We start from the raw sequence: 22,352 nt of genomic DNA on the forward strand, positions 1-22,352 counted from the left end.
TCTCCGTCTCAGAGGTGCCCTATTCTAAGGCAGTTTTGTTAATTAGCCCAAATAAAATCCATCATGCACACATATCCATGCGAGCGTGCACACACACACACACACACACACACACACACACACACACACACGCTGACTGAGCTGATGAATCTTCTTTAAAGGAATGAGAACCATAACTCAATCCGTTCTCCCTAGTAAAGGGTTTAAATCAAATCCACCGAAAGCCGCACCGTTTGGAGCTCTCGGGCCTTCCCATGTATTAGCTTTAAGGCAATGCGTCTCTTACGAGGCTCCTTAGAAGACTATACAGAGTGGCCGAAACGAACTCAAACGTCCGCATCTGTTCACACGGCATCGCTGCCTCATCGGAGCAGGGTCACCCAAGGGCGGATTAGGAAACAAGGCTGGATGTCCCCAGGTGCTGATACTACCAGCCCTGAAGGAGTCTCTGTAGACCCTTGTTAAGATATTGAAATGATCTGTTTGCAAATCTCTTCTAGTAAGTGAACAAAAGGCATGACAAATAGTAACAGCTACTGATTGGGGGCTGACTACAAGCTAGGAACCGTGGTAAGCCTTTGGCTCCTGGCGGCAATCCACTCTGCATCGGAGGGTGACCCTGCAGAGGGGGACGGAGGGACGAGAAAGCGCATCTGTGCTCCAGCGAGCGTATGGGATGGGACCCATGCATCTGCTCATATGTCAGACCTGTCATTTCCCCCTATGGTCCCGATAGGTGTCCCAATACACAAAATGCATTCATGCTTCACGCATGTTCACATTGCGCCGAGTATTACTGTAAGCATTAAACTTCTGCACGTACTTACCACTGGCCGGGGCTGCCATGCACAAAGCCATGCGCTCTCTACCTTAGGGCCCGTCTGGGAGATTCTCCAGGGGTAGCTGCTTCTATATATGAGCATGTTACCTCTCCTTTGAGTACCGATGTAAGAAGATCCAGCACCCTCGCAGTGCACTAGTTCGTGTCCTCCCCACAATGACCTTTCAGAATGGTATTTATATCCTCTTTTGTTATTTTACAAATGGCAAAAGCGGACTGCAGAAAGTTTAAGAAATTGGCTGACCACCAGCTTGCAAATGGAAGAGGTGGAATTCCAATCCAGGTCCCTCTGAATCCAAAACCTAACCTTTAACGGCTTCTCCTATTAAAGACAGAACAAACAAACAAACAAACCAACCAAAAAACGGTGCTGCCAATCTTGTCCTATTTGAAAGGGATGACTAAAAGCTGTAGACATAGATACCTGTTCTCCCGGGGGGAAGCAGAAAGGATGGAGGCCGCGCTGGCCGGCGTGGGGGAGGAGAAAGCGCCCTCTCGAGAGCACGGTCCTGGTTTCCCACGAGTTTCTCTGCCACTTGTAGGGACGTGGCGAAGACAAACCGAAGTCAGAGCTGCGAAGAGCCGAACCTCGCTCACTAACGACAACCAACAACAATCTGTTCGTCAGTCTCATGCCACGTATCAAGACGTGGAATCCCAGCGAAATGAAAGGAAAATGCACCCCCACACCTAAACCGGGGACGCCAGGGTCTTCTCATGAAAAGACATGTGAGCAATTGTGCATGTGTCCCTGGAGGCTGCCTGTCACCCACAATCTGGTGCAGCTTCTGAGTAAGTGCAGAGGATGTAGCGGCGGGCGGAGGCGCTGATGAACACTCGCGGTTTAAAGGAGCTCAGGGGCTCCGTTAATCAGTCAAGCACTGTAGCCTTTTCTTCAGAACATTTTATACTCTGTCCCTTTAAAAAAAAAAAAAAGATAGGCTTCTTGTTTTATAAATATGCCCCAAACACTGTATAAATTATGAGACTCTTCCTGCCCAGGATGCGCAGAAAACATCATTTCTAGAGCTCTAATTGGGGTAGTTCCAAGCATCTGCCCTTTTCCTTAAGAATCCTGGCTCTAGATCAAGGTCCTCCTGGACAGACTATAATGAAATTGTCACATAGCATCACTCCTTTAAGTGGAAAACTGCAAAATACACACAGGAAGGTCATCTACCGTATAAGAAGCATGAGTACAGAAAACGCAAGGTCTTCACATATGTGCAGGAATAATGCCTGCTCTCTGCTTCATTTCTTTACATCCTTCTCCCGACTAGCCGTTCTAAACAAGCCTATGCAACTCCTGCACTTCAAATGCCCCTGGCAGGGCTGCTGATGTCAAATCCAAAGGCCTCTCCCCGTACTGCCTCCCGGTGAAACGCTTTGCACATTACAGACAGCGGACTTAGCTCCTCTTCCAGGAGAGCAGATCCACACCCCCTCTTCTCTGAGCATCCTTTCTCATCACCTTCGCTGAGGCCTCTTCCTTGGACTGTCCCCTCACAGGCAGCATTTCCAGGGTCCTTGGACCTAGTCAGTCACTCAACATCCTCTGTCCCACACATCTTACCCCTGGATGTAGCTCCACTGATGACCTCTGGGTGATACTTTCCTTCTCTCTAGTCCCGGGTTCCCACTCTGCCTTATTTTCACTAGTGCGTTTTCCAAGTGCCTATTAAATGTCTGCATACAGAAGTGCTAGAAAATATTTCCCCAAACCGAACTTCCTGTTCCCCTTTTTCCTAGCCCCTGCCTCACTGACCACCTTTCCTCTAACTCCATCATGGTGGTTGAAGTCACAGCACCAGCCTCAAATCCTTGCCCTCCCTGCGCGCCCCGCTCCGCGCTCCCACCGGCTGCTCGCCACCATCAAGTGCCTCTGACACCCCCTTGGGCTGTCTTCCTTCCCGTCACTTGCTGCCCTGGATAGGACCTGACTGACTGCTGGCCTTCTGACTCCTCTCGCTGGTGCAAGCTCCTCCTCCCAACACAGATCCGCCCTTACGACAATGCTTCTAAAGGGCAGCTCCCACTCACTGGTACGGTCAAGTCCAAATGCGCTGCTGTACAGCTCTTGGTTCTCCAAAGGCTGGCCCAGGGTGACCTTGCCAGTGTCCTCTCTGTCCACCTGCAGTTTCTCTCCCACCCCACCCTTCCCTTCTCTGTTATTACATGTTCTTCCTCCCCCAACCCTACCAGCACATCCGCAGCTCGGATTCACGACTCTCTGGTTTCCTCTCTGAAGACCTCACCCATTCTCTTTCCTGCATGGACCAAGCTTCCGCTTCACAGCCCAGCCCAAAGATTCATTTCTCCATGAAAGCTTTAATGATGTAGCAACTGGTACCATTGCCTACCATGACAGACATCACTGCCCATATGAAATGGTAGGGATTGCATCTTACTCATGTTCCCAACAAATCCAAGGGTGGGTACTTCCATTTACTGAGGAAAAAAACTCAAGCTCAGAGACGTGCAGTAATTTTCCATGTCCCGAAAGCTAGGAAGTGACAGAACTGAGCTTTAAACCAAGACGGTCTCAACAGCAACAAAATGATTGATTACGCCATGCTACCTGCTGTCACCAAGTAGGTCTTTCTCTTCCTGCTGGGATGGGAGTTACTGGAGGGCAGGGATTATGTGACGTTGATCACTGCATTCGCAGTTTCCAGCAGGTAGTAGACCTCCAGGGACCGGCCGAGGCCCTGTACTCTGCAGCACTCTGCTGTGGTCGAGGTGATCGGAGATGCAGACCAGACAGTGTGCTCTCACCCTGCATTTCTCGCCCTGCTCCTCGCTCCGCTCATCCGAGCTCATTATTGGCTTTGATCCCTTTTGCTGCTCCTTTTATCATAAACTCCGTGAGTCTGGGATGGTTGCCTCACCCTATTTACTGGATTAGATTTCTTATTTAATACTTAACTCCCTTTCCTTGAAGAACAAAATGAAAGCGCAAATGGAGTCACCTTTGCCAATCCCCTTTTGATATACGAGGAGGCATGCCCACTTCTGACGGGTTCCCAGAAAAGCAGAACGGCCGATATACCTTCAGAATGATATAATCCCCGTCGCCGTTACCGCAGGATCAATGCAGGGACAGGGATTTATACTGCAGCCCGAGAACCTGATGGTGAGGGTTATGAAGCAGACACTAGAAATCATGTTGAATCGCTGGCATGTGAAAAATCCATAAACTTTAAAAGCTGTGTGAATTGATTAAATATGGCAACAAAGGAAATTATTTTGAAAACAGTTATACAAAATAATCAGAGCTGCGTCTGAGGTGTGCACTGGGTACCAGGCACTTGGCTAACAGTTTGACATACGTCATCTCACTTCATAGTCACAAGAACAAGGAAGAGGTACAACTCTTACCATCCCCCCGCTTTACAAAAGAAGAAATGAGGGTGGCATGTGTGTAATGGGAACTTGGCAAGGTCACGGAGCTGGTCAAGGACAGAGCCAGGACTCAAACCTTTTCTATCTGAAGCTAAGATTCCTGTACGTAGCAGATAATGCCATCCTGCCTCCAAAGTGTCCCTGTCACAAGTAATGGTCCTGACATCTAGTGAGATTCGGTCTGCTGGCCCAGCCATACGGTGAGTTAGTGACAGAGCCAGGAAAAAACACTCAGCATTTAGAACGTTTCTCCTAAACTTTCCAATGTTTCCCATTTATGCATTACACCATCATAGTGCACGGAGTATATTTTCTTCATAATACCTGTTTTCTCTTTGTTTTTTCAGGGACAAACTGGAAGTTGAAAGAACCTATATCCATGGCCATAGGCATGGTTTTACTAGGAGAAACAATGATAGTGATTTTGGATATATATATATTTTTTATCCTCACCCGACGACATTTTTCCATTTTTTGTTCAGATAGAGTGGGAGGGAGAGAGAGGGAGGAACATCGATGTGAAAGGGACACATCCAGTGGCTGGCACCTGCACGACCAACCAGGGCTGGGGACAAACTGCAACTGAGGTACGTGCTCTTAGTGGGAACCGAACCCGGGTCTCTCTGGACCATAGGCTGATGCTCTAATGGTTGAGCCAAACTGGCCAGGGCTTGGATATTTTTAAAGCATTCAGCCCACTTAATGGATTGTAGATAAAATGACCAAGTCATGTTCTGAAGTCTACATTTTTGGATACATACTTCAGAAAAGCAATATTTCAGGTATATGTGATCAAACCGTCATTTCTGTGTCTTCAATGTGCAGTTACCCCTCTTTCTTAGCCTAGTATTTCAGCAGGAATACTATCTTACACTCCATTATATATATTTATATTTCTGTAGAAGGTCTCAAATTAACTTCCTGTCATTCCCGATGCCCCTAGTTCATTGGTTTGTTATCTCACCAGGTTGAAAAGTTTCTACACAGCAGAAGACCTACCAATAGAATGAAAAGGCAGCCTATGAAATGGGAGAGATGTTTGAAAATCATATGTCTGGTAAGGGGTAATGTCCAAAATACAAAAAGAAATCCTACAACTTCATAAGCAAAAAAACAGATAACCCCGTGAAAAAATAGGCGAGGACCTTGGAAGTCATCTTTGAGGCCTCTTTTTCACATACTTCTCAGCACACGTCTAGAAACACCCCTTTCTCTACCTCCGAAATATATTAAGAATCGGACCATTTATCACCACATCTGTTGGTCCTCGACACTGTCCTCTCTTGCCTCGGTTATTGTAATAGCCTCCTAACTGGTCTTCCCATTCTCGACTTTTGTACTCTGTTCTAAACAGAATAGTCAGAGTGGTATTGCCAAGTGGGAAGTCAGATCACGTCACTCTTCAGATGTTCACATGGGCACCCATTTCTCTTGGAACAAAGACTGCAGTTTTAAATGACCTATGATGCCCTGCGTGACCTGGCTCCCCCTTCACCTTTCTGACCTCACGTCCCATTATTCTTCCCAATTTGCCTTTTGCTATCATGACAATGACTTCCTTAAATACACACGAATGATCCACATCAAAGTCTTTGCACTCACTCTTCCATCAGCCTGGGATGCCATCCCCGAGAAATATGCATAGTCCATTTTATTTTGTAACTAATTTCCTTCCCTCCTGTAAGTCTGTGTTCACATGTTGCCTTTTTAATAAAGCTTTCACTGACACCTCCACCCTATTTAAAACTGAGAAACCATAACCATAGTCTAACTTTGTTCTCTACTTTTCCTTTTCCCGGGGCGTCCATCACTTTCTACCAAAGTTTGTATTCTTTCTTTCTTTCTTTTTTTTTTTATCCTCACTTTAGGACATTTTTTTTTGTTCAGATAGAGTGGGAGGGAGAGAGAGGAAGAGAGAGAGAGAAACATGACCGTGAAAGGGACCCATCGAGTGGCTACCACCGCACGGCCAACCAGGGCCGGGGACAAACTGCAACCGAGATACGTGCCCTTAGCGGGAACCGAACCCGGGTCTCTCTGGACTGCAGGCTGACGCTCTAACCGCTGAGCCAAACCAGCCAGGGCAAAGTTTGTATTCTTTCCCATTGTCCTTTCTCCCTCCTTCCCTCCCCTCTCTCTCTCTTTCCCCCTCTCCTTCTCCCTTTATCTATGCCTTTCTCTCTTTCTTTTATTCTATGTTTATTTTTTACTGTCTTTCTCTCCAACTAGAATCTAAGTTCCTAGATCACAGGGACCTTTTTCTAGTTTGTTTGCAAAGCTATCCTAAACATAATACATAGTAGGTGCTCAATAAATATTTTGAATGCAGTATACGTTTCTAGCTAAATGCCGTTGCCACTCATTACTCAATACATTTTGAAATTATCCTAGAGACCAGTCGCATGAGAAAGCCCATCTCATTCGGTGGGGCTCCTAGGCCATCCAGTTCTGCCCCCTTTCATTGAGGCAGCAGAGTCATGGAGAGAAAAGAAACAGAACGTGGTGTTTGAGCTGAGGGACTGAAGCCACACCCACCCTGGAAGCCGCCGGGAGCCCTGATGACAACCAAGGAGGAATGAATGCAGAACTGCTGTGCATGAGCTGAAAACGTTTCCAGTCTCTTCTGAGTGTTCCTCCCAACACAAGGAAGGTCATTCGGAGTTTGCTCCTGCCCTCTTCTCTTTCTGCCTTCCTCCTTGTACGAGCTCATCGACTTCCATGTACACACACACACACACACACACACACACACACACACACACAGTGCTGTTGATTCTCAAGTTGATGTCCTCAGTTTAGATCTTGCCTCTAGGTTCTATTTTTTTTTTTTCTTTATTGATTTTTTTTTTTTTTTTTTGAAGAGAGGAGGGAAGAGGGAGAGAGAGATAGAAACATCAGTGAGACAGAACATCAATTGGCCGCCTCCTGCACGCCCCTCACTGGGGATCAGGCCCACAACCTGGGCATGTGCCCTGACTGGGAACCGAACCGGCGACCTCTTGGTGCGTGGGTCAATGCTCAACCACTGAGCCACACCCACCAGCTAGGTTCCATTCTTAATAATTACACAACTATCCACATTACCTTTCTACTTGGATGTCTTATGCCACTTAACAATGAACTCTTGGTGAAACCCTCTCCTTTCTAAGTTCTCCTCTTCTTTGCAATTAGAAATTCACTCCATGGCTGAAGTCAGGAATCCTTGGTTGTTCTTGTTCATTGACTCCTACATTCAACCATCATCAAATTCTGTATATCCGATGTCCAAAATACATCTTAATTCATTTACTTCTCTACCCCAGGGAAGGCTACACCAGTTCCCCTGAGTTCCAATAGAAACTGATCAATACATCGCTATAAAATGCTATAGAATTCTAAGGCACGGGCGCTCACAGACGGTGAAGAGAGCAGGGTCACAGAAGGTGTGGCATCTCGGACAGCTCTTGGGTGACAGGTGGAAATGTGGCAGGTGGCCGGTGTGGGGAGACAAGGAAAGCCAAGGGGATGGAAAGAGCAAAGACACAGAGGAGGAAACAGCACACTGGAGAAAATCAGTAGCCCAGTTGAGTTGGAGCTGAAAGTATATTTAGAGGAGAAGTGGAAGCCAGGACTAAAAACATAAAATTGGACGATGTTGTGGAGGGCCTGAAATACCACGGAGGGACGGATTAAGTTGATTTGTATACTTCCTGCCTTCCCAATGCGCCTTGTTGTGCATAGTCATAAATGTGCATCAGCGGAAGTAGAACACAGCCTGTATTCTCTTAATTGTTCCACATTTCACCAGGGTCTTTTCCCTTCTGAATGTACCAGGGATTGCCCGGAATACGGAACTTTTTCTACTCGGTTTTTCCCCGAGAACATCAATTATTAAGCAACACTCTATATTAGCAGAACCATATGCTTATTATAATAGTAATTGCTTCCACATGATTATTTTCCGAGTGTTGCTTTATGTGCTGAGGTATTTATCTCGCACGCAGAACTACTTATTTTGTAAAAATACCAGTAGCTGGGATACCACTGTGTTTATGGTTACTCTCCGCACTGAATCAAAGGCACCATAGATGGAGGGAGGTTTAAGAATATTTAATACATCATTTACTCGATTTTATCTCCTCAAGGTGCCTTGCAGACCGTCTCAGCAGATGTGGCTCTCCTTTCATCGCGTGGAAGGCAACGGCATCCTCGGTTTGTTACAAATTAACAACCTGAAATAAACCCGCATTCTGAACAGCAGCAGAAATATTTAATATGGGGGAAAAAATTCCCTTCCCTAGTCAACGCTAACTTTATTCTTCACTTTATTCTTCGTTTAATATGACCATTTTAAATGTCTTCCCAGCTTTTGAGCCTTATGGAGTAAATGGGTTTCTGAGATCTCCATGTCGTCTCTCTCCATATATACAACCATATATATAAAACACATATATATGTGTGTGTGTGCACATATATGTATATCTATATACACACACATTTAATATATATATAAAATGGTATATATGGTATTCTACTCCACAGAATATAAGTCACATGATTTTGAGAATGTACCCAAGTGATTTTCATACCTGTAAATGAACATTTTAAGCCATCTATACAGATAAGTACTATAGGACTTACTCGGGGATCACACAGGCATTGTAAAAAGTAAATACAAACTAAAAAATGAGAAGAATCATTTCAATATTTTTGTTGTTGTTGCTAATCCTCACCCGAGGATATTTTTTCCATGGATTTCTAAAAAGAGTTGAAGGGAGGGAGGGAGGGAGGAAGAGAGAGAGGGAGAGAGAAACATCAATTGATTGCCTCCTGCATGTGCCCCTGCCGGGGCCAGGGATTGAACCTGCAACCCAGGTACGTGCCCTTGACTGGGAATCAAACCTGTGACCCTTTGTTCCTCAAGCCGATGCGCTAAACTCGGAGCCACACTGACCAGGGCCCAATATCTTTTAAAATGAAAAATACAAATAGACAATAAACTCATGGAGAGTTGAAAACTAGATTGAAAATATTCTCATGCATAAACAGGAAAAAATGCACATAGTTTTCAGAGCACCTGAGCACAGATGTGTGCCGGTCACTCCACAGAGCACTGGGGCAAAGGTAACCCTTCCTACGGGAAACTGCGTGGAAAGAATTAGGATTTTCAGAACCATGTACATGCCGAATCTTCTAGAAATTTATCTTAAGGGATAAGTTAGGGATATGCACAGGAATTTAGCTGCTAAGATTTTATTTATCACACTATTTTTTAATGCATCCCAGATAAAAATAAATTAAATGTCCAATGAAAGAAAACTGAGAAAATCTCATGCCAAAGGAATACTATAAACCCCTTAACTACTGCAGAAAACATTTCATGCTATAGGGAAATGTTTCTGATATATTTACTCAAAAACATAAAGTTACATAGTGTTTGTACACCATGATGCCAACTCTGTGAAAATACTTGTGTTGTGCACACACATACATACGCGAGCACACAGACTGAAAAAAACGATGCACCAAAATATTAACTGTGGTTGTTTCTGGTGTCAAATTACAGGTGATTTCTATTCTTCTTCAAGCTTTTCTTTGTGTGTATGAGTGTGTGTGGGGGGGTACACATGCATGCATATTTTCATATATTTTAGATACACCGTGCACAAGTGTGTTATCTAATTTACACATACATGTATACTTATAAATTTTATATATGTTAATATTATAGATATGCACACACACGTGTGTGTGTATAAAACTTACTTTGGACACCTTAAGACATTAACAATAAAAAATGGCTTTTTCAGCAATTATTAATACTAAAGTGAAAACTGGTATCATTAAAATTCTGTTGTACTTTCAGAGTCCACATGGCTAGGACTCCTTAGAAAGCAATGGAGAGGAAACCACTTTGTAGTAAATCCTATGGACCCCGGTAAATATATTTACTCTTATTCAATAAGGAAGACTGGAGGAATCAAATCTCAATACTCATCTTAAAAATGTTAGAACTAGAATAACAAAATATACTCTAAGAGTTAAATAAAGGATGAACATAACAAGATTGAAAAAAAAATAGAGTAGATAATCAAAACAAATAGAAAGCTTGAAAGAGAAATAACTATATTTCTTTGAAGTCTGATTTTAAAAAACCATGAAGGGTAAAAATATAAAGAATTAGGGATGAGAGGAGAGACATAACTATAGTTACGAGGGAACTTAAACAAGTTGCATGAGAATATGACTTCAAGAAGGATACAGAAACAGGGATAATAGTCAAGAAATTGTTAATCAACCTAAAACAATTCTAGCCAATGTTCACCTTTAATACACTGTTTCTTTGAAAATAATACCATGACCTGTGTTTTCCTGTACATGGCAATATTCGATGCTACTTTGTCACCTACTCATGTGATGAGTAGAAGCACTTGAGCCCAGCTACTGTAACACTTTTGTCGTATGTGTAAGCACCATAGGTTACTCTGTAAGGAGCATTCCCTGTATTCCATGAGCTTCAAATGAGATGCATTTCAAATTTTAATATCTGAGTTACAAATGTACAGCATTTATGTGCTCATTGGTGGTTAATTTCTCCCACTGAAAAGGCAAGAAGCAGAACTCTCTGCCGTCCAGAGATTTTTTTGGGTCCTCTAACATGGATTACTGCTCCCCTCCCTGATAGGATTGCTTCTAGTTTTGTTACCTTCCTGTCCAAACGTGTGTGTGTGTGTGTGTGTGTGTGTGTGTGTGTGTGTGTGTGGTTCTTCTTGGTCAGATGGTAGTTCCTCAGCAGGAAACTCAAATCCCCTGGTCATCTGGTTCCTTCATCCCTACTGTTATATATCTACTGCTGTCCAATGAAATCGTGTCCCCACTAGTCTGACTACAGCTGGATTTCTTCGGAAGACAACCTTCCTGACCAATCATCATCTCTGCACTCCCTCCTCCCACTCCAACCACCGTGCACACTGGTTTTCCATCCTTGGGAACATCCGTCAACGTAGTCCCACTCACAGACTCTAACCCTCATTCACAAACTAATTAAAACTCTCTCTCTTCCAAGCTGCCCTTACTATTCCAGTCTGCTGACATATGCAATGCTATTTCCTTATTTCTCTTTTGAGAATAGACAGGAAATTTTCTGGAAATGTATAGGGGTGCTTGCTTTCTTCAGTAACCAACAAGGTCAGTATTTTCATCTCTCCATATAAGAAGTGAAAGCTGACACAGGGAATTGAGAGAAGAAGATAGGAACTGTATAGAAAAATAGTAAGGTGTGATCAATACAGATAGCCATGAAAAAAAATAAAATAAGGCAAACAAAGAGGTTGCCACAAGATAATGGGTTATCCAAATATTCTGATGAGAGACTGGCTGCCTAAACTTGAACTCCATCCCTCTCAATAACGTCCTTCCTCCCAACAGTACCCCATCCACATATAACACAGACACATGCCCCGAGACACATGATGGTTTTGTATGATGCTGAACATCCAGCAGCCACTCCTTAAATATTTTCAGAAATAAAATAGGAATCATCCACCTTGAAGTAGCTCCTCATTTGTGATGACTTAGCTACTCTTCATCAAAGCTAAATAAAATAGAACGCCATTCTATCAGCATCACATAGGTGTATATTAAAAGATGCATATTTAACCGATATACAGGAGCTTCCGAATACCAATTTCCTGTTTTTCATTCATTTCAAAGATCCTTTCCAATCAGTGAATGTACGATGGCGTATTTCTCGCATAAAACAGACTGTCGAGAAACACTTCCCACACCTCCTCACGTGCCTGGCTCTCGCCATGTAAATCCATGCCCTCCCCTTTTATGTTTAACACAGGAGAAATACTGCTGTATTAATCCCCTCAGGCCAGTGTAAACCTCCGTGAACGGAGAGGTTCCCAAGAATACGAACGCAAATATTTCAGTCCCTGCATTAATAAACAGGCTTGTATTTCAGTGATCTTCTCTCCTTCACCAGCATCCTCGGGTTGTTGCGCAAACTGACAGGCATGGCCCAGCGAGTCAGTGTCGTCCCTGAATGGTACCTTGGCACCTGCTCACCCCTTGCAGAGGCACATTCCTGTCTGTGGAGCTCTGTGCCCCACTCGGGGTTACCCTATGGCTCCCAGGCATTCCTCTCGGGGTGCTGGACGTTTGCATCATTGTCCACAACTTTCCCGTAACAGGCTCCACCAACCACCTGCCTGATCCAAACGAAACGTAATTAGTGCAAAGTCACTTTCCTCCTCTGTAAACGGCTTCCTCCTGCCAAGCCCGGGGGTCTTCCTCACTCAGCTCCAGTAGCGCAAGTTTTTCAAGTACGTTTTCCCTCCACTTGTTCCCTAAAAGTCCACCTCGACACTTTCACATTAAAATGGCTTTAAGTGTATGTGTTAGAATCACATATTCCCACTTTGAGTTTTCAGGACCTCGGGGTACCCACTTGGATGACGGGAAGGGCATGTCACCCACGTACCATCCTGTCTGACACAGTGACAATTTTTTTTTTCAGTTCCAAATTAAGTTGATTTTCAGGGGATTTTACTTTATTTTAGTTTACCCTTCAATTTGAGGGTATCCTTAAAATTGTTTTAGAAACTTGTTATAGAAAAATTAAACCCATTTTACAGATGTAACATAACTATTCTAAACACTTTAAGTTACAATGGCTGGTCTCTAGCTTCGTTTCAACTATTTTTAGCTTCTCTGATTTCCCCCCAAGTTTGCAGTTGGTAAGGCTGGTAACTCCAACAAAGGCGACGGCAACCCTGAAATGAGAGGAGGAGCCTGTGGGAGGGGCGTGTCAGGTGAGCCCGGGCACGGCCCATCGACACCTGCCATGGTCATTGCTTCTAAACCAATTTGTTTTCCGGTGAAACTGAACAGGTGTTACCAGGTCTTGTCTATTTTGAGAGAAGCCCCACATTTCAAATATAAAATCTCCCACTTTTAAAATGCTGCTTAGTCAGGTACAAGCTTCAGACACTGCCAAGTAACTAACCAAGTAACATAACTCATGGACTCCGGTTGGTTACCCCTGTTGTTAATGACTGATCCGTGGATACTTTGCCTCCACCTTCGACTCCTTTAGTAGTCCTAAAGCTGAGTTTAGGGAGGCCGGGAGGGATGACTTCCGGGCAGTTCCTTCAGTGGGCACTAAGTAATACTGCACACCAAATGACGAGTGACACTTTTGCCCTTATGTACGTACAAGCACACATACACCACAACTACCTAGCTGTGATTCTATCCTGTGTACAGATCTATCACTGAACATTTCCTCCTTCCGTTCACTGTCCCAGTTCCAGAAGGTGTCATTGACACGTCTCCTTACTTCTAAGGGCCACTTCTCCAACCCTTGTCAGTTTGCTATCATGTTCTGTGCAAATCCGTCCTGATTCAGTTGTCTGGAAAATGTATACTTTCAAGGTCCTTAGCTTTAATTCCTTTTATTGACAGCCTTAGTAACTCATTCCATTTCTCTCCAAACTTAAAATTTACTTTGATCTCTGACAAACAACCACAAAACCAAAAAGTGACCGGGCGACACGCAAGGAGGCGGGTTTTCCCAGGGAAGAGGCGTCCAGTCGGGAACGGACAGACGCGTTTTGCCTCTCACCTGTTCACTGCCTTTGCTGCTTAACCGAAGTGAAAGTACAGATATCAGGAACTCAGCGGCTTAAAACCAAATGATTATCCGGGAGCCCGATGTCTCCCCAAAGGCCTGGAGATTACACGTGTAATAATCAGGCTGGCCCTGCCAAAAGGAAGGCTTAGCGCTTCCTTTTATTTATTGTATTTGTTGAATGGGGCCCATTGCTTGATAGCCCCTGGGAGCATTAACAAACATGAAAGAAACCACCGAAGGAAAGAAAGAAATATACAAACGACGAAGAGCCGTGCAGCTAAAGTTTATAGCCTGGAACACGCAGCGCTGGGATCGGGCACATCCCTCCTCCCCGGCTCCCGCCAGTTCACTCGTGCGAAGGAGGCCCGGCCGCGTGAGCCGGGAAACGGATCGTGATGTCTCGTCCGGGTTCATTTGCGGAACGTCAGCCCTCCCACTTCTTGCTCGTGTATCAAGCCATGTGAGCAGGTGATGGTCCTAAATTTTGTCTCTGGTCGTCCATTATTATCAGCTGTATTTTATTTATTTATTTATTTATTTAGTTAGTTAGTTAGTTAGTTATGTAGTTAGTTAGTTATGTGCCCTTAGCAGGAACCGAACCCAGGACTCTCTGGTCCGCAGGCCAACGTTCAACCACTGGGCCAAACTGGCCAGGGCTCAGCTGTATTTTAATGTGATAATTATATATTTGAGACTCCTATTCATTTTACAAAAAGGGATGATCCACTTTCTGTAAAATAAGGTGTTTCCGGAGCCTCTCATCTCTGCACTTACAGGGAATCAAGCCAGAGTTATCGAAATCAAATCACCCTTTTATTCAGGTCACAGTGGTTCTCAACCTTCCCAATGCCGCGACCCTTTAATACAGTTCCTCGTGTTGTGCTGAACCCCAACCGTAAAATTATTTTTGTTGCTACCTCCTAACTGTACTCTTGCTACTGCTATGTCTTAGGCGACCCCTTGAAAGGGTCGTTCGACCCCCCAGGGGGTCGCGACCCACAGGTTGAGAACTGCTGCTTTAGGAGCAGACAAGACTGGGAACCTGTGACATTCTGTTCTCGTGTCTTTTTTTCATTCCATGAGAACTCATTTTACATTCTTCTTTATAAATGTCACTCCTTTGAATTTTCAAGTATAAAAAAAAAAAGCTTAGGAACAGAATTTGAAAGAATTGCCATGGATTTCAAGTCCGTTTTGTTGTCTTTCATGTTTTCCGCTTTGTATTTAAGGAATGGAGGTCCCCCTTCCTTCAGGTCCCCTGCACGCTTTTCCCACCACGTTTGGCTGGAAAAGATATCATTCGCACGCCGACATCAAGAGGCCAGTCCACTCTTCCCGCACGGTTTCTACAGCCACTGTTTTACTATCCTTACTTCCAACTTGAAAGGCAGAATGATGAGTCCTGGGCTGCAATCACCTGGTGCTCACAGTCAGCCCTGACGCGGGTTCCAGGCGTTCTCTGTCAGGTATGGACGCGGGTGGGGGAGGAAGAGGCCAGGGCTCATGCAGGGGCAGCAGGAAAGGGCAGAGACCCAAGGTCTTGGATGTGTTTACTGTAAGACTCTCCAACGTGAAATTCACGGAGAAGCCACATTTTGAAGAGAGGAACAAACACACCTCGCATGAGAAAGGAACGCAGTGGGGTGAACGGTAACCCATGGACACTGTCTCTGTCCTGAGGAACATCCTTCCTGCCTCAGGGTGGCTGTCTCCTGTCCCAGTGAGCATGCAGTCAGTACCCGGGGAGCTCCAGCCCTCCAAAGACACAGGAGCACCGCAGACCTGCCGAGGGGACTCACGGGCTAGCAGAGTCTACGTTCCACAAACACACTTTACACAAATCCATGATGTGCTGAGCCCCAGCTTGTTTTATAAATGCGTTTTGTGAAATGCAATGGAATTAACCCAACATTTAGAGTTTCAACCTCAAGGTACATTATGAGAATTATAAATTTCCCAATTGACAGCAGATGAAAATGAACAGTGTGCTTCCTTATTTACCTTGGATGGAAATGGAGAGGAGAAAGGAAGGATCATTTTTTCACAGCTTTAACCAAGGCCAGATTTCGTTTTTTGCCATGTCTGGCTCCCTATCCCATAGCCAAGCTTATTTTCTTTGTCTTTTTTTTTTTCTTCCTGGATTTCCAATAAAATAACTGAAACCAGAATTATGCTGGGAGAAAGAAAAAAACACACACACATACCAAAAAAAAAAAAAAAAAAACCCTCAAGGATATTTTTAAGTCCCCAAGGTGGAGAAACTGCCTAAGGGAGCCAAGGGTACACAGCCCCGAGTTTTTATAGTGTGTGCTTCTCCGCATTTTTAAGAAGGCAATTAGTTATTCTTGTGTACCAGTGACTGCCCCATTTTCTCCATAACTCAGGTGATACAAAAGGCCTCGGAGAAGATATATTTTAAGTGGAACATTTATTACCCAAAAAAGGAACGTTTCTAATTTAAAGTCACCGGGACAAGCCCTTTCTTTAGACGCAGTCAAATGTCACTTCGGCAACCTCGCTGAGCTACTCTCAACCAAGCAGAAATTGCCATTTCTAACCAAGCCGTCGTCACCTTAAAGACAGAGTTAAAGAACCTGATAAAACAGCCTGAACCTGAGTTTTATCTGTCGAAAGAAACCCGAGCCGCCCAGTGTTCCTCTAGTGGTCCAGCCGTGAGCTCAAGATGCAAGCTGTGCAGGGTGATAACTCAGGAATGTCGATGCTGGACAAAAAAAGACAGAACAAGGCAAAACTATCTGTGTGTTCAGTGACACAGGACTTCCGAGTTACCAGCGGGTCCTTTTTGTCCCAGCAGCCTTCAGGAAGACCTGCGGGCAGCTGGGAAACTTACCGCATGGGTTTGAAGGTTGGATCTATATTTCATAGTATAGAAAGAAGTTGGTTTTCGAGATCTGTCTTCACTTTCTACCTAGGTGTAGTAAAACCACACTAGGAATTCTTTAAGGGTGATTTAAAATAAGTACTGTACATCTCGAGGTACCCCAAGACCCTGCCATAAAAATGCAATATAAGTAGATGGGATCCAAAGAAAATACTCATCTTACGACCACCTGTCCTCAAAATCTGAAATGGAACTGGAGAGCTTCTTTTTCCAGGTATAGATCCTTGTTGCTTCCTGTTCAAGAGAGGCATAGCTAAAAGGTTATTGATCCGGTTCTGAAGGACAGAGTGTTTGTGATGGAGGAAGGCGAGGCGGCAGGAGTGTGAGGGAATTAACGAGGGCTTCGTCAGTATCCATGCTGTGGTGTGGAACCGGGGAGGCAACTGTCAATCTATATGATAATACATTCCCAAACTTCATAAAATCAGTGATGTGAAAATGCATTGATTTCTCCGTGAGCTACACAGAATTCGTCGAAGAGGAAGATCAAGAAGTTTGCTGAAGGTAACACCTCGGTCTGCAGAGCAGCTTCTGCCTCGTTGCTTTTGCTTAAAGAGTTTATGATGGGATGTGCGCAGGGTCTTATGAGAACAGAACATGTATGATGTACATCTTTTGAATAGATGGAATACTGAACCATTTTAAAGAGAGGAAAGAAAACACATTCTATCTGTACATTTTAAACTAGCCACCCAGTCGGTGTGGCTCAGAGGATTGAACATCATCCCATGGACCGAGAGGTTCCGGTTTGATTCCAGGTCAGGGCACATGCCCAGGTTTCAGGCTTGATCCCCAGTAGGGGGCGTGCAGGAGGCAGTCGATCAATGCTTCTCTCTTGCATCCATGTTTCTCTCTCTCTCCCCCTCCCTCTCTAAAATACCAATAACACATATTTAAAATAAATAAAAATCATTCATCCCCTAAGCTTGAACTCTGGCTACATTACCTCTTCGTACTCTGCCAGACGCAGGCATAAAAGGGTCGCTTAGTACTTCTAAGCACATTTTTCTTTATGCAATTCTGACTGCATCATAAATAGTATTACAGGAGAAAAAAATGACACTATGTCTAAGGGTTTATTTCCTATTAGTGTACAGGGATTTACAAGTGCTCTCCCAAAGTGAAAATCATTCAAATGTGATGTTTCAAACAGTGCTGAACAAGAGAGACTACTATTGGTCTACCAAGCACATCATTAATTATAACAGTTCTGGGTAAATCAAGGCAAGAATTTTTGGTTCCCTTGGTGCATGGAAACCTTCCTTAATTCGTTGAGTTTTTAAGGATTCGTATAGCTTAAAAAGAGAGGGTGCAGACTCCATAAGTATGTATAAATAATTCTGTGTAGATCGGCGAGAATACTAACCACGGAAGATTTGCTAAAATACTTTGTTTAAAAGTGTTCCTTAAGTTCTTGGATTACAAGGGATTGTATTGACACCCATTGAAACTGCCTCTGTTGAAATTGTATCTGACACCCATTGAAGCTGAAAAAGGACATTGGTAAATGAATTCAATGTATGCCTTTCTGAAAACTTCTGAAAATAATTTCTTATCAACGAAGCACCTTGGAGTTGAATGAGCCAAGAGTCAGAATTTTGTTAGGATTTGAAAAGAGTCAAGTGTAGATTTTTCCTTGAGAGTCCACCTTGATTTGCTACATGAACGAAGGCATAATTAAGGCACGTCCCCTCGTCCCCACAGTGGAATAAAGTATTTCAGAATTAAACCTAAGGTTAAATGCAACAAAGTGACATCTTTTTGAAAACACGCAACATACCCAGGAAATGATGTATTTTCAAGTTTTGAGATGCAGTAATATTTAGCTATGCTTTTCCATTCACACCAAGCTGCCCACCTGCAAATTTCTTTTTCTTTTTCTTTCCAATGCAAGAAAATACTTAAAGCTACTCTAGCCCTGGCCAGTTTGGCTCAGTGGTTGGAGCATTGGCCTGCGGACCAGAGAGTCCTGGGTTCAGTTCCCGCCGGGCCCTAGCAGCTAGGGACATGTACCAAAAAAAAAAAAAAAAAAAAAAAAGCTGCTCACTCTAGTAGAAGTTTATAGTATTTTATACAAACACCCTTAACTGATCTACTTTTAACATTTTAATGGCAATTCTTTTAGCAAGCACACAAGTATTCATAACAAACCCACATAGCATGTGATGTTTCCTTCATGAATCAACTGCACCTAACACAATTTCTCTTTTAAAGAATGTTTTGGACTGACGACAGTTATGAGTCGCTGAGAAATCCACAAATAAGCACCCTTTCTCTTCAATGACTTTCTTGGGCTTCCCTATATTTACAGCTTAATGATCGGAAGCATTTAATTTTCAAAGTTTCCTTAAAGCCCATCCACAAAGCTGATGGATAAGCAACAGTGATCTTTGACAGAAGACATGGGAAGTTATTAAGCTACATAGGGACAGAAGAGAAAAGTAAGCAGAAACCATAACACTTTGGGGATGACAAGGCCCTTCCTATTGGTCATGATTAAACTCCAGGGCATCTGTTCCCAGGCTGATCTTCAACACAGATACAAGGCATTGCGCCTGGAGATGCAAGTCTCAGAGAAGGTAGGATTCTACAGAGATCTTCATGAAAAATAAATAAATAACGCCACCTGCCATTTACCGGGAGGGGAAAAGCAATACAAAGACCTAGAAACTTTGGGTGACAAGACGTTTTTGTAGGCACAGGTTGAAGTTCATCAGTTTCCTCTTTGGCAAGGTCATTGACTTGCTAATAAGACCAACCGACTGTCACCAACATGCGTTTTGCAGACTCGCTCACTTCCTGCAGTGTGAGGTTGCCTGGTGTACCCTCCCCCAGCTCAGAGCGGGTGGACAGAGTCCATTTAAAAGGAAAGGAATGGTTTTAGATGCCTCTTTATTACGAAAATAAAAATGCCCCAAAGCCCACAGCGCGGCCCCAGAACAGGAAAAGGCAGAGAAGAAGCAGGCCTACCGTTCTCATCATCTGACTTATTCTCGTTGTCAGAATCAGTCAGCGTGAGGGCTGAGTTTTCCCGACTGGACAGGCCGGAACTGCGCCGGGACTTTATCCCTCGTCCCCACAGTCGGATGGCGTGTTCTGGAGACATCCCTCCCTCGGTGTCCGAGTCGGCATCGGATCCCGTGCTCAGCGAGTAGCCCTGGTGGAGGATCCCCATGTCGGAACAGTAGCCGCTTCGGTGCGGGGAGGGCTCACAGATCCCCAGCTCCGCGAGGGTGAAGTCTGTTCCTAGGGTGACAGCAACAGCGACACCGTGAGCGTCTGTGAAACGCTTTGCAGAGCTCACATGTATTCTTACAAAGAGCAGACAGACACTTTCCCCATCCAAAAAGAGAGACATGATCTGCCATGGTACACAGGACGAGGTCTTGGGCAAGTATATTTAGGAGACTGAGGCAAATCGGAGAATGAAAAAAATGGAAACATCAAAGACTAATATTAGTCCTCAGGACAGAATGCTCAGGTTGTATTTCTGAAAAATTTAAGCGTTTACTGTTGTCCAGGGAGAAGCACGTAGCAGAAAAAACACTGGATTTATGTGACTAGCTCATCTATACCGAGCTCTTACTTTGTTCTAGATATCTCTTATTTTGGAACTTTTGTTTTCCATTAAACATTTTTATAATAACTTTATAATGATGATAATGTAATTGTAATTATTCTGTAAATAAGGAGACCGAGATACAGAGGGACAGAGAAGTTAAGTGACTTACCCAAGGTCTTACATCTAGATTGGAGCAAAACCTGGATCTGATCTTGAGCAGTGTGTCTTCAAGTCAAAGAACCTTAATCCTCCAATCACTGTGAGTGGTGGCCAGGAGACCTGTCCTGGTTTCCCACCGGTAAGTCTCATTGTGGCAAGTCTCTTACTCCTTGAGCCTCAATGTTCTCATCTGTAAAATCTGGGGATTAATCTCTTAAATTCCACTTAGGATAACTGTATCTTATATGTGATCATCTATACCAAACTGTTTTTTTTTTTTTATGAGTTCTATAATTTGTTATTTAAATCAGCATCCTAGGGATGAAGAGTTAGTCCTGTGGTTTGTGAATAATATCAAACAATTTCTCTTCACTAACACAATGTAAAACCACAAGTAGGTTTCACCTACGGAAAGTGCATGTGTACACAAGTAGGGTGTGCAGGGGTGGATGCGTGGTTTTACGGGGAGCAGAAGAGAAGAGGTATTTATTGAACACATATGTTACCATGAGTCGGGCACGGGGCCAGGCAGTTTATAGCTTTATCTCGTTAAAATCTCCTGATAGGCCAGCAGTTTAGGGGCTGAACTCTACAGAGAAGTTAAATATGGTGTCCAAGGTCACACCTGGGCAGGTGTCATGCCGAGGATTCACCCCTGATCTGCAGAACCCAAGCCTGTGCTCTTTCTCCAATGTCTTATCGTCTCCATCAAAAACTAACGTGTCCCCATTTTTCCGTAGGGAATGCTCTGTGTGGTGCTTCAATACTCAGCTTCTTCCAAGACAACTTAAAGTTTCAGTGCAAATCACACGGATTCATGTGCTACACTCCATTTACTGGCATATAAAGCTGATTTTTAAAATCTTTAGCCAATGTATAGACAAAAAAAGAAAAGAAATGCACTTGTATGTCATGTGAAGAAAACCTTATACGTAACACTGAAGCCATGGGTTTGCGCTCTGTGTATATGGAACATGTGGGAGTCATTCTCCATCACTCGGGTCTGCGGATTCATGATCAACTTCACACTGTGACAGTCCACACACGTGGTATCATCCCTCAGCTTTTAATTAATTAATTAATTTCTATTTTTAATCCTCACCCAAAAATATTTTTCCATTTATGTTCAGACAGAGTGGGAGGGAGGAAGGGAGGGGGAGAGAGAAAGAGAAACATTGATGTGAGAGAGACACATCGATCGGCTGCCTCCTGCATGACTCCGACCAGGGCTGAGGACCAAACCACAAGCGAGGTGTGTGCCCTTGACCCGAATTGAACCTGAGACTCTTTGGTCTGCAGGACGATGCTCTAACCCTGAGCCAAACCAGCCAGAGCCCTCGGCTTTTATTTTTGTAAAGCACCAAACAACTGTTTATATTAACCTAGTGTGACCTTCATTTGTAACAGAGAAGTATTTTTATTCTGAGGTTTTAATTTTCTTTCCTCGCTGCACATTGAACTTCCACAGCCTTGTTTGGCTGTGCGAATGGAATCAGACCCTTTTCTGTACATAATTGTCTTCGCAGAGTGAACCTATTCCCTGGGGAGCTAACCCAAGCAAAAATCCCTGTGTGTGGGATGCTTTCCAACCACCTGTGCGGGAGGAGGCCAGTCCCCGCGGCCGTCAGCCCAGTGTTTATTCCCTGGGCTCAGCGGATCATGCTGTCTGACTTCTCGGCCCCGTGTACCCTGCTCCAGTCTGCATGCCGGTAGTTAGGTATTGTCTCATAACTAAACTGTGTATTTCAGATTCAGTAGCCTACAAAATGCAGTTGTTGAGTTCATTTACAGCTGATATATCAATACTTTCCCTCTCTCTTGTTGCTTTTCTCATTCTTAAGTCAACAGGAAAAAGAGTTGAATATTA

General features: G+C 44.0%; 1 protein-coding gene across 2 annotated transcripts in view; it reads right to left on the reverse strand.

The window, feature by feature from the left end:
• Window positions 1-22,352, reverse strand: part of TENM2 (teneurin transmembrane protein 2) — an 883,834-nt gene that overhangs the window by 789,520 nt on the left and 71,962 nt on the right. For both annotated transcript variants that reach the window (XM_036239731.1, XM_036239730.1), the window contains exon 2: window positions 19,735-20,010. In XM_036239731.1, the coding sequence (XP_036095624.1) occupies window positions 19,735-20,010 (276 nt within the window). The remainder of the gene's footprint in view (window positions 1-19,734; window positions 20,011-22,352) is intronic.

Source organism: Molossus molossus, unplaced genomic scaffold (genome assembly GCF_014108415.1).
Source record: "Molossus molossus isolate mMolMol1 unplaced genomic scaffold, mMolMol1.p scaffold_m16_p_4, whole genome shotgun sequence".
Classification (NCBI taxonomy): domain Eukaryota; kingdom Metazoa; phylum Chordata; class Mammalia; order Chiroptera; family Molossidae; genus Molossus; species Molossus molossus.